Source organism: Mobula hypostoma, chromosome 9, assembly GCF_963921235.1.
Source record: "Mobula hypostoma chromosome 9, sMobHyp1.1, whole genome shotgun sequence".
NCBI classification, from domain to species: Eukaryota; Metazoa; Chordata; class Chondrichthyes; order Myliobatiformes; family Myliobatidae; genus Mobula; species Mobula hypostoma.
In genome coordinates, this window is record NC_086105.1 from 146829813 (window position 1) to 146843131 (window position 13319).

General features: G+C 42.9%; 1 protein-coding gene across 4 annotated transcripts in view; it reads left to right on the plus strand.

Moving 5' to 3' along the window:
* Nucleotides 1-260: 260 nt before the first annotated feature.
* ccz1 (CCZ1 homolog, vacuolar protein trafficking and biogenesis associated) overlaps nt 261-13319 on the plus strand; it is a 64667-nt gene continuing 51608 nt past the window's right edge. The window contains exons 1-8 of one of the 4 annotated variants that reach the window (XM_063059373.1): nt 261-401; nt 2977-3065; nt 5573-5666; nt 6462-6559; nt 7236-7329; nt 9794-9871; nt 12017-12064; nt 12168-12251. In XM_063059373.1, the coding sequence (XP_062915443.1) occupies nt 3052-3065; nt 5573-5666; nt 6462-6559; nt 7236-7329; nt 9794-9871; nt 12017-12064; nt 12168-12251 (510 nt within the window). In that variant the 5' untranslated portion in view covers nt 261-401; nt 2977-3051. Of the gene's footprint in view, nt 402-2976; nt 3066-5572; nt 5667-6461; nt 6560-7235; nt 7330-9793; nt 9872-12016; nt 12065-12167; nt 12252-13319 lie in introns of those variants that run through there. The other 3 variants (XM_063059375.1, XM_063059372.1, XM_063059376.1) reach the window with 3 other exon arrangements.

Here is a 13319-nt window from a genome sequence, read left to right on the forward strand (position 1 = left end):
GCTGCGTTCTATTAGCATTTTGTGTGTGTTGCTTGAATTTCCAGCGTCTGCAGATTTCCTCGTGTTTGGGGATCTTTGGTGATAGGTTTTGCCTTCATGGGGCAGCACTCATGTGGGTGTCTGGGAGTGATATACCAGTGACGCACAAGAAGAGAAATTGGAGCAATATACAAATATAGAAAACTCCTTTAACAATCTCTTTAGTATAATTGATTGAAAAAATGTAACATTATGTTATCTTCGTAAAATGCAGATAATGGAGGAACTGGCTCAGAAAGTATGTAAATGGCTCTTTGGGCCAGAGTGATCTGAGTAACCAGTATGTGGTGCTGTGGAGTCTCGGCATCGGAGCGTTCAGGATGGTTTATGCTGCAGGACTACAGACTGAAAACATTAACAAGGTAGCACTTATGTCTGCTTTAAAACGTTTAAAGTTAAAGAATAATAAGAAATTCTGCGCGGTTAAAGCCTAAGGTGGGGGTGGTGGGGGGCGGATTCCCAGCTGGGTTTTGGGTTGTTGTGACTGTCCCAGGAAGTGTGCAGTCTGGCTGGGCAGCTGCTCAAATTTACCGTCTCTGAAACATGAGGCCTAGGTCTTGCCATGATTTGTGTTTTCTTTAAATCAAATGCGCCATTTTCAAGTGTTTCGTTAATTTCACACGTGAACTGAGCGGTTGTTACTGTGGAGAGTCGTCCTCGCCTCAAGTTTCCGAACGGCGGCCCCGCGTACTGGAGGGAATCCAGCCTGGGCTTAATGCAGGGTGGCTGGGTTGGGACTTTAATTTAGACCGGCTGCAGCCGAGGCCTAGGATGGGATCCTGGAAGACTTCTCCTTTGGTGGAAAAAAAACCACTTACACTCTCTGTTATAAAGAACCTTTTGTCAAGGATTTGTTTTGAATAAAAAAGAATAACTTTAAAACTGACTTGGATACTTTGAAAGAAATAGTTTCTTAATTTGCACAGATTACTAGTTTCAGTGGCTCTTTAGATTAGATCAGTGGTATTTTTGAGAAATTAATTTATATTAATCCTAAACTTGAACTGTAAATTAGCCCGAATTATATAATTTGTCCATGTTATTAATTTTTGTCTGATTGGTGCTTCTGTGAACATTTTTTGTATTAGCTACATAAATTTTAAGTAGCTTGTTATTCGCTTGTGTCAAAGGTTTGCCACTTGTACGCTAAACAACAGAAAAATATAGCACCATTTGCAAAGTCAGAACAACTGAGAGGTAATAAATTATATTTTCAAAGTTTGGTTGTAATCCAGGAAATGAAACAGGTAATTTTCCCAGACAGAACTTCCGCATTCATCTCGAAGACAAATAACCAGTGAGCAGAGTTTGTACATGTGAGGAGGACAGAGTTTCATGTGTCAGATATGACTCAGTCAGAAGACTGCAGATTGTATTGTTTATTATTCAAAGTTTTAAAGTAAAATTTATTGTCAAACTACTTATACGTTACCATATACTGTCTGGAGATTCATTTTTTGTAGGTATTTACAGGCAATTAGAACTGTCTAATGGAATTTACAGGAAAAAACTATACATAAAGACAAACTACCAATGTGCAAAAGAATTGATTAAATAAATAAACAATAATACTAAGAGCATGAGTTGTAACTTACTTACTGCCTGTTACACCATTGGTGTTTAGGGTGGCAATGAAGGTCTTCCATCTCTGGCGGTGTTCAGGAATGACTTCATCATGCCAGTAGCTTCCTCTCGGTTTTCACTACTGTCCATCATGCGAGTCCCAAATGGAAACTCGGGAATACCGTCACACTCAGATGTAAAAGGATTCTTAATTGCCGTTTCCATGACAATTATGTTTTCCCAGTCAGGGTTGTTGGTCCTGAGCTGAACCCCTGGACCTGGAGGTCCGATGGACCACTCTTAGTCTGGCTTCTACCCTTTGACCTGTTTGGCATGGGTGACCCTACCAAGAGCCAAAGCATAAAGCCCTGACTCCAGCCAACATTGCTGTCCAGGTCATTGAAGCGGGCAAACCTCCAAACCATGATATGGTTGCGGTCCTCTTGGAGGTTAAGTTGTAAAGAGTCCTTGAAAGTGAGTCTGTAGTTTGTAGAATCAGTTCAGCTTTGTGGTGAGTAACTTCAGGAGCCTGTAGAGTAATAGCTGCTCCTGAACACGGCTGTGTGGGATCTAAGGCTTCAGTACCTCCTGTCCGATGGTATTAGTGAGTTGGGGGGGAGAAGCATGGCTTGAATGGTGGGAGACTTTGATGGAGGCTGCTTTCTTGTGGTAGCTCTCCCCATAAGTGCACTCGAAAGTGGAGAGTGCTTTTCCTGTGATGGGCTGAGCTGTATCCACCACTTTCTGTCGCCTTTTTCGTTCCTGAGCATTGACATTTCAAAACCAGGCCATGATGGAACTAGTTAGGATTCTTTCCGCTGTGTATCTATAAAAGTTCGTCACAGTTTTTGGTGACGTGCCGAACTTTGATGACATGGTGTCTTTGTGATTATCGGCACGTGTACTGAGGTGCAGCTTGTCTTGTACACTGGTCATTACACAGTGCATTGAGGGGCAACTTTGAAGGATCTATGGACTTGGACATCAAGATCCATTTGATCCTCTACACAGTTAAGAATCCCGTTGTTAACCTTGTACTCTGCATTCAGGTTTGACCTTCAGAAGTGTATAACTTCACACTTTTCCGGATTGAACTGCATTTGCCACTTTGCAGACCAGCTCCGCGTCCTTTCAAAGGCCTGTTGCAACCTACAACAACCTTCTATGCTCTCCACAACACCACCAATCTGTGTGTCATCTCCAAACACATTAATCCATCCAAACCAAAGGATATTGACCTTCTCCACCCCCACCCCTGTTCTCATTCAGCTCTCCCTATAGTCTTTTCAGATGTACGGAGCAATCAGGAACTCGCCGGTGAGTAGTGGAGGGAAAATGGACGCTTCTTCTGACACTTCTCTCTCTCTTTCACAGTAGATGGTTGTCTGAGACTTGAGTAATGTACTTCAATACCAAGATAGAGAAAGTAATTGAATTAAAACATCGCCGATGTTGATGTCAAGGTAACTTTCAAAGCTGGTTATTCTTGTATTCTTAATGGGGAGAGAATTCAGAAATCAGACTTGCAAAGGGAGTTGGGAGTCTTTGTGCAAGGTTCCCTAAAGGTTAACTTGCAGGTTGAGTCAGTGGTAAGGAAGGCAAATGCAATGTCAGATTTCATTTTGAGAGGACTAGAATGTAAAAGCAAGGAGGCTTTGTAAGACATTAGCCAGACCACATTTGGAGTATTATGAGCAGCTTTGGGCCGCCCCATCTCTCAGGAAGGTGATGCTGGCATTGGAGAGAGTCCTGAGGAGGTTTATGAGAGTGATCCAGGAATGAAAGGGTTAATGCATGAGGAGCATTTGATGGCTCTGGGTCTGTACTCTCTGGAGTTGAGAAGAACGGGGTGGGGGTAAGGGGGTTCTCATCGAAACCTACCGAATATTGAAGGGCCTTGATGGAGTGGATGTGAAGAGGGTGTTTCCTCTGGTGGGGGAGTCTAGAACCAGAGGGCACAGCTTTAGAGTACAGGGACATCCCTTCAGAGCAGACATGAACAGAAATTTCTGACGCCAGAGAGTGGTGAATCTGTGGAATTCATTGCCACAGGCTGCTGTGGAGGCCAGGTCATTGGGTATATTTAAAGTGGAGGTTGATGGGTTCTTGGTTAGTTAGGGTGTCAAAGGTTACAGGGTGAAGGCAGGAGTATGGGGTTGAGAGGGAAAATGGATGGCAGAGCAGACTTTATGGACTGAATGATAAAACTACAGGACAACAGGAGCAGAATTATAGAATCGGCTCCACTAATTCAATACGTAAATACAAGAAACAAATTGGGCAATTTCTATGACTCACTTAACATAGTAACATGCACCACGGGAACATTATCGGACAAAAATGAACACAAAATCAAAATAACAGAAAATGTGAGAGATATTCAAAAGTTTAGTGAACTGTAGAAAGCAACCCAGTGTTTATGAACTTTCCTATGATGCAAGGAATCTGGCATGTGAAAGGGATTTTTTTTTCCCTTTGAATGAGCGTCTTGTTTACAACAAAGCACATTATTGAAAGAGACTAGGTTAATTGCACAGGTTGATATGGTGGTGCATGAGGTAGTTGCCTAATAAATAATTCAGCGGTCTGGGCTAACACTTCATAGAGAAGAGTTTCTATCTCTATCTTTATCTCTCCACATGGCTGCTCATTCAAAAATTTGGTTCTAAAAGCTGTCTGGTTCACAAATATCTTTCAGTGGAGTCACCCATAGTTCAAAGTAGATTTATTATCTGAGTACATACATGTCACCATATACAACCCTGAGATTCACTTTCTTGTGGGCGTACTCAATAGATCTGTAGAATAATAACCATAACAGAATCAATGAAAGAATGCACCAATTTAGGTGTTCAAACAATATGCAAAAGGCTGAGGTGTGCAAACACACAAGAAGGAAATAATAATAAATATGGAGAACTTAAGATGAAGAGTCCTTGAAAGTGAGTTCAAAGGTTGTTGGAACATTTCTAAGATGGGGCAAGTGAAGTTGAGTGAAGTTATCCCCTTTGGGTCAAGAGCCCTATGGTTGAGAGGTAGTAACTGTTCCTGAACCTGGTGGAGCTTCAGGACTCGCACCTAAACCTTCTTCCTGATGGCAGCAGCCAAGAAGAGAGCATGTTCTGGGCAGTGGGGGTCCCTGATGATGGATGCTGCTTTCTTGCATCAGCATTTCCTGTAGTTATGCTCACTGGCTGGGAGGGCTTTACCATCTCTGACTCCAGCTGTTTCCATGTGGTATATTCCGAAGTAGTAATAATAACTTATTTATCGAGCACTTTTCATACAGGTGGTGTAGTTCAAAGCACTTCACAGTGGGATAAAGTGCAAACATGAAAATAAATGATATAAGTATTTTTTTAAATGTCTAAAGCAAATTAATGAGTTTGACATAGAGCAGAACACTAGAGTACAGTACAGGCCCTTTGGCCCGCAATGTTGTGCTGGCCTTTTCACTCTGATATGAATTGAGGAGTAACTTGTATAAATGCTTTTAGTGAATGAAGCTCTCAAATTAAAATCAAAGGACTTCTTGGGCTCATTTAAGAAACTGATAGATGGGCATGTGGACGATAGAAAATGGAGGTCTATGTAGGAGGGAAGGGTTAGATTGAACTTGGAACTGGTTAACAGGTTAGCACAACATTGTGGGCTGAAGGGCCTGTACTTTTCCACGTTTTAAGTAAGCTTATTTTCAAAGTATGTATATGTCACCATATGCTATCTTCAGATTCATTTTCTTACAGGCATTTAGAGGAAAATAAGAAATAGAATTTGTGAAAAACTACATATAAAGAAAGACAAACACCAATGTGCAAAAGAAGTGTGAATGATTAAATATATAAATAATACGGAGAATGTGAGTTTTAGAGACCTTGAAAATGAGTCTTTGGGTTGTGGCATCAGTTCAGAGTTGAGGTGGGAGAAGTTGTCCACACCGCTTCACATGCCTCCACTTCTTTTTCAACAGCCCCAGGATGACAACAGCACAAGAAAAGCAGATACCCCCCTCGCTATTGAGTTTTTTCATTTACAATCCGAAGCTCGGACCAAAGGAAGGTGAGGTAAGCCAGGAGCATTTTCAGATCTGCCCACCGTGTGTGTGTATTAGTGTGTGAGGCTGGACTCTCCTGCTCCGGGTCCCGACTTGCACCACATTTGACTGACCCATCACCCTTGCGTTTTCTGACTGACACTAACTCCTTGATCCAGTAATACGCCAGCATTAAAATTCTCCTGACTGACTTTCAAATCCCTCCATGGTCTTACCTCCTCCTCTGTGAAACCTCCTTCAGATCTAGAATCTTTCAAGGTTTCTTCTGCCCATGTAATTTCCATCACTCCACTATTTCCCAGATTCAAAATTATTTATTTCCCTCTAAATACATCAATACATACAGTGAAATAGTTTGCCCACAATATTCAGCAGAACATCAGAAGCAACAGAAACAACAGCAAAACAAGCCCCCTTTGTCTCTCTCTCACTCTCTCTCGTCCAACCCCAGGATGAGCTGTTTCTGGACCTCCCGGCTTTGGCCCCAGACTCCTAGACTCATTGACATCATGCCTGCAACTTCAAGATCCCAGCCCAGACTCATAGACTCCACCTTCAGGCCTCTATCACTGGACTTGGGTCTTTGACCTTTTGGGTTTTCTACGTCGGCCCAGTCCCTAAATCTCTCACCCCTCTCGTGTTGCTCCTTAACACTTGCCTCCCTTTGGCTTGGTATCGTATTGTCTGATTAACAGAACAGAGAAGTGCAATTAAGGCGTCTACTGAGGGTGCTATTATGAAGCAAGTTACAGTTATGGCAGTAGTTCGTCATGAGTTACGAAATAAATTGTTCTTTGTGTTACAGGAGGAGAAAAAGATCCTGTTTTATCACCCCAACGATGTTGATAAAAATGAAAAGATTAGGAATGTCGGATTGTGTGAAGCAATAGTTCAGTTTACAAGGTAAAGATCTTGCACAGGAATAAGATTACACTGTATTCACAAGATAACCATTCCCCTGGAAGTGTGAATGGCCAGGGCTGAATCATCGAGCATTGTAAGGACCAAGTTTTTCAAGTTCAGTAGGATGAGTGGTGGAAATTGTTGAAACCTACAGGATTTTGAAGGGGTGCGTTTGTCGGGATAGGTAGGGAGAGAATGTTGGAGATTCTGGGATGAAGAGACATGACTTTGGGATGAGGGATCACCCAACACAAAACTGAGGAAGAATTTTGTCTGAGGATCTTGAACTTTTGGAGTTCTCTAGCCCAGAGAGCTATAGATGCTGAATAATTACGAGATTATCTAATAGTGATTAATGGATTTTCTTTGGCTCAGGGCACCGAAGAACTCTCCCATGCCCTTCTTCCATTAGCTGTCACCCTAGCAAGAAGAGGGATCCCACATTACTGGGAGCTGTGCTTTGGGATGAGACCTTGTCCCTCGCTGGGTGTAATAGTTCAATTTGTCAATCAGAAGGAGTTGCACTCCCCCATCCACCCACTGGTGCTGTGCTCTGGTCTCCAGCAATGGGTCCTGAAACCACAACTCTGACCTGGTGGCTAGAGAGCTATTATGGGGCCACAGTGGATGTAGAACCTACCTGAACTGACTGATATGTTTCTTCTGTTGTTTGCAGGACCTTCTGCCCCAGCAAACCTGCCAAGTCCTTGCACACGCTGAAGAACAGGCAGTTCTTTTACGAAGCAGAGGAGAATTTCTGGATGGTTATGGTACACTTTGCTTGACGTACTGTGTGCGGAACGTCTTGCAGTTTGCATAATAGTGTGACACCTGGGACTCTTGTCTTGCAAAAGATGGAGTGTGACTTGTGGATGTAGGAAATTTCTAATGCTGTCCTCCCACAGATGCCCAGCCCAGTAGTATAGCTATTAGCACAATGCTTTACAGCACCAGCTGCGTGTTTGGGGGTAAAATTTCTGCTCCTGACTGTGAGGGATTTGTATGTTCCCCTTCAGTTGTATTTGTATGTATATTACTTCCCAAGCACTGAATAATTAATGAGAGAAGGAAGGGACCGAAATGAACACTGACAATAGCAGCCCAGAGCAACGCACACAAAATGCTGGAGGAACTCAGCAAGTCAGGCAGCGTCGATGGAGAGGAATAAATAGTTGACATTTCAGGCCGAGACCCTTCACCGGGGCTCTTCATCATCAATAGCAACCCAATCCGGGGAGGGATGTTAAATACCGGAAAAAAACTAGGAGCATTTGTGAAAGAGCAAATTGTATCAATCAAACATTCACATTTAGAAGTTCAAAGTAAATTTATTATCAAAGTACATAAACAACCTTGAGATTCATTTTCTTGTGGACTTACTCAATAAATCTAAAGAATAATAACCATAACAGAATCAATGAAAGAGCACCCAACTAGGGCTTTCAGCCAGAGTGCAGAAGACAACATACTCTGCAAATACAAAAAGAAGAAACAATAATAATAAATAAATATATATATATATATATACAATGAATATTGAGAACATAAAATGAGTCCTTGAAAGTGAGTCCGTTGATTGCGGGACTACTTCAATGATGGGGCAAGTGAAGTCATCCTCTTGGTTCAAGAGCCTGATGGTTGAGGGGTAGTAACTGTTCCTGAACCTGGTGGTGTGAGTCCTGAGGCTCCTGTACCTTCTTCCTGATGGCAATAGCAGGAAGAGTGCATATCCTGGGTGGTAGGGTCCCTGATAATGGATGCTGCTTTCCTGCAACAGCATTTCATGGAGATGTGCTCAATGGTTGGATTGTGCTGTATCCAGTATTCTTTTTTGTAGGATCTTCTGTTCAAGGCATTGGTGTTTCCATTACCAGGCTGTGATGCAGCCACTCTCTGCACCACATATCTATAGAAGCTTTTTTAAAGTTTAAGATGACATGCCGAATCTTCTCAAACCTCAAAGAAAGTAGAGGTGCTGCTGTACTTTCTTTGTAATTGCGCTGGGGCTGGGCCCAGGGCACGTCCACTGAAATAATAACACTGAGAAATTTAAAGTTCCTGACCCTCTCCACCTCTGATCATTTGCAGTATTTGAAACTTTTTGTTCTTCAGACTAAACTTAGGTTTCGCATCACATGCTTGTTAAACCGTATTGAAGATTGTGCCTACATTTGGAAATTGGGAAGGTGGGGTGGTATAGGAGTGTAGTGGTTAGCTTAATGTTTTACTGCACCAGCGGTAAATTACCATTCATTTCCTGCTATTGTCTGTTACCATCTTCCTTTGGGTGCTGCTGTTTCCTCACACGTTCCATACACGTACGGTTAGCGTTAGGGAGTTGGTGGCAGAAGTGTGGTGACACCTGTGGGCTGCCCAGCATAATCCTCACTGATTTGATGCAAAATAACGCATTTCACTGTATGTTTTGATGTAAGTGTGACAATTTGGGCACCACAGTAGCATAGTGGTCAGCGTGATGCTATTACAGCTTGGAGCACAGGGTACAATTCCAACATAATCTGTAAGGACTTTGTATGTTTTCCCTGTGAAATGCGTGGGGTTTTCCCTGGGTCCTCTGGTTTCCTCCCACAGTCCAAAGACACACCGGTTAGTAGGTTAATTGGTCATTTTAAATCCAGGGGTCGGCAACCTTTTTGCCTCTGTGGGCCGGATCGCGTATTAATGAGCAGACAGTGGGCCAGATAAATGCCATAAAAAACTTGAAAAATGGGAATTATCCATTTAAATACATCTCGCTATGTTTGGCCTCAAATTAATGAATAACGCATGCTAGAAAATCATTTGTGCTTAAGGTTGCCTACCCCTGTTTTAAACAGTCCTGTGATTAGGCCAAATGGCCTAATTTTGCTTGTATGTCATACGGTCTATGCCTTATGGGCTTCTGTCACCTCTGTTGGGAATGGTGATTGATCATACAAATAAGGAATTTGAACATGCACAGTTTACCAAATGGTCCATATCCGTAACTGCTAGTCGGTTCCATATATTTTTTTAAATTGGCATTTCTTTGTTCAGACTTCAGAACAGTTCAGTGATAGAGGCCTTTGCTGTTTCTCCTTGGGCACAAACTGTGAATGAGGCCCGAGTGTTATTGTTCAGAGTCCGGTTATCATGATAACAGCCCTCCTGCCGTTGTCTCTCCTGTAACCTGTGAGAGGCAGGTTATGTTTCTGCCCCATCACGACCGCTGTTCTGTGTGTTTCACTGTTCCAGGTGGTGTCGAATCCCATAATTGAAAAGGTGAACAAGGACGGCACTCGCGCACCAGAGTACCAGGAGGATGAATTACTGGTTAGTTGGTATCTGCTTGTAATCTGCTCCAGTCCCAGAGTTGTATTTCACCAGACGTTCTTCAGTTACAGACCTAGAGTGTGACATTACAAGTGAGCAATGCCCTAGGGGATTTTCGTGCTCGGGGGAAGTTAAGCTAATAAAGTGGCCTCTGCATGTATATGGAAGTGTCAGAAAACTTTTCAAAGTACAAAGTAAATTTATCATCAAAGTACACACTACGCAGCACTGCAGCATAGCGGTTAGCACAACACATTACAGTACCAGTAACCCGGGTTCATTTCCTGCCGCTGTCTGCCTGGGTTTCCTCCGGGTGCTCCAGTTTCCTCTCACAGTCCAGAGGCGTGTGGGTTGGTAGGTTAATTGGTCATTGCAGATTGCCCTGCGTTTAGGTGAGGGTTAAATTGGGGGGTTGCTGGGCGGTGTGGCTCGAAGTGCTGTAAGGGCCTGTTCCACGCTGTATCTCAACAAACATACAAATAAGTATGATCCATATACAACCCTGAGATTCACTTTCCTGCAGGGATCATTTTTATGATGTATTATTGAATCAGCTCTGTTCTTCAGTAATCCATCCATATTTTCTCAAGAGAACACTAGAGATACTGTGTTCGGTTCTGGTCCCCTCATTATAGGAAGGATGTAGAAGCTTTAGAGAGGGTGCAGAGGCGATTTACCAGGATGCTGCCTGGATTAGAGAGCATGTCTGATGAAGGTGGGTCGAGTGATCTGGGGCTTTTCTCTTTGGAGCGAAGGAGGATGAGAGGAGAATTGTATATGTATAAGATGTGATTGCGTGGACATCCAGAGACTTTATCGGGTGGAAATGGCTAATACAAGAAGGCGTAACTTTAAGGTGTTTGGAAGAAATGGGTGTGGGAATATCAGAGTAATTTATTTATACAGAGAGCAGTGGGTGTGTGGCACACCCTGATGGGAGTAGTGCTAGAAGCAGACACATTAGGGACATTTAAGAGACTTAAACAGACACATGGATGTAAGAATGATGGAGGGCTATGAGGGAAGGAAGGGTTAGATTGATCTTGATTGATCTTAAAGTAGGTTAAAGGGCTGGTACAATATTGTGGGCTGAAGATCCTATACCGTTCTGTGTACATGGTTTACTGTGGGTTGCTGGCGTCTCCATACTCAGACAGAGAAATACATAATGGAGATTCACTGTGTTACATCTGGGGTAAAATGGCTGCCCCATGAGGAAAGTTCAAGCAAGTTGCCTTGTACACTTTGGATTTAGGATAGAGGGGAAGATTTTGAGGGGATTTGAAAGGGTAATACTGAAAGAAAACTTCCCCTCTTTGGGGAAATATGGAAGTAGGGGAGCACTGTTGAGTACAAGAGATGGGATGTTATGATGGTATGTTGAGTTGAAAAGACATTGGTGAAGTTTAATTTGGAGTATTGTGTTCAGTTCTGGTTACCTACATACGGGAAAGATGGCAATAAAATTGAAAGAGTGTAGCAAAAATTTGCAAGGACTTGGACTTGAGGACCTGAGTTTTAGGGAAAGGCTGAATAGATTAGGACTTCATTCCCTGGAGCGTAGAAGAATGAGGGGAGGTTTGATGGAGGTACACAAAATTGTAAGGGGTATAGATAGGGTAAATGCAAGCAGGCTTTTTCCACTGAGATTGAGTGAGTCTAGAACTAAAGGTCGTGGGTTAAGGGTGAAATGTGGCATACTTGAGGGAAACTGAGGGGAAACCTCTTCACTCAGAGTGTGGTGTAAGTGTGGAATGAGCTGGCAACAGAAATGGTGGACGTGGGTTCAATTTCAACATTTAAGAGGGTTTGGATAAGTATATGATGGGAGGGGTTTGGAGGGCTCAGGTTCAGGCGTGGGTCTATCCAGCTAGGTAAAGTAACGGTTCAGTATGGACTTGATGGGCTGATGGTTCTGCTTCTGTGCTGTAAGGCTTTAAGGGACATTGTTTCAGAATAAAGGGATAATGACTGGAGAAAGGTCAGAGCAAATCTATCAGTTTTTTAATGGCAAGCCGGGCTTAAAGGGTCAGGTGAGCAACTCCTGCTGTTTCTTGCGTTACTTTTATCTTTCATTCATGTAATAGATGTTATTTGGGCCACACAGCATTGACCTTCGGTAAACTCTGTCTGCTTGCCTTCCAGGACACAGTCTACGGGGCGGTAATCCAGCAGTGCTACTCTATGTACAAGGTGATGTGGATCGGCTAGCTCCTAGCCATTTTCTTCTTCTCGTTTTCTTTTCTGACCCACTTTCCCAGCTTAACGTTCGCATCTGGTTTTCCCGCATATTCAGCTCTTCAACGGCACCTTTGTAAAATCCATGGAGGATGGCGGCATTGACCGGCTGCAACAGAGGATGCAGAAGTTTTTCTGCAGGGTAGGGCTCTTGATTTGTTAACAAACTTTTCCTTTTAAGAAGATTAACTGTCCCGTGGTGCTTCACAAGAGTGTGATCAGACTTGAGTTGTTTATTACTGTTGCATAGATCATTCTGCACAGTACAGCCCCTTAGACCTACAACATTCTGTGACTCTTTTAAAGATCAACGTGATCCCTCCTTCCTACAGAGTCCTCTATTTTTCTACTGAGGTACAGTGAAAATCTGGTCTTGCGTACCATTTATACAGATCAACCGGTTGTAACAGTACAAGGTAAAACAATAACAGAATGCAGAATAAAGTGTAATACTTGCAGAGAAGGTGCAGTGCAGGTAGTCACTAAGGTGCAAAGTCATAACAAGGTAGATTGTGAGGTGAAGAGTCCATTTTATAGATTCATATTCCATTTTATTTATCATTTGTACATCAGTGAAATACAGTTAAAAGAAACATACAGGTTTTTGCTTTGCACTGATACATTTCCCTTTTAAATTTCTGAAGATGCTTCACTGGAAGAATACTTGCTGTGTTTTTTTTTTATTGTGCTTCATCAGATCCAGAGTAAGAATTATTTTGTTCTCCTTTACAGTTATGTACTGGAAATTATATTAAACAATCTTGAGTGTGATCAAACTTCAAAAGGAATAGACTGTAAGCCATAAGTTGAGACTGGGGCAAATATCCAGTGCAAACAACAGGAATTCTGCAGATGCTGGAAATTCAAGCAACACACATCAAAGTTGCTGGTGAACACAGCAGGCCAGGCAGCATCTTATATTCCGTCTGGGTAGCCTCCAACCTGATGGCATGAACATCGACTTCTCTAACTTCCGCTAATGCCCCACCTCCCCCTCATACCCCATCTGTTATTTATTTTTATACACACATTCTTTCTCTCACTCTCCTTTTCCTCCCTGTGTCCCTCTGACTATACCCATTGCCCATCCTCTGGGTCCCCCCCCCCCCCGGTCTCTTTCCCCCTGGGCCTCCCGTCCCATGATACTCTCATATCCCCTTTGCTAATCACCTGTCCAGCTCTTGGCTCCATCCCTCCCCCTCCTGTCTTC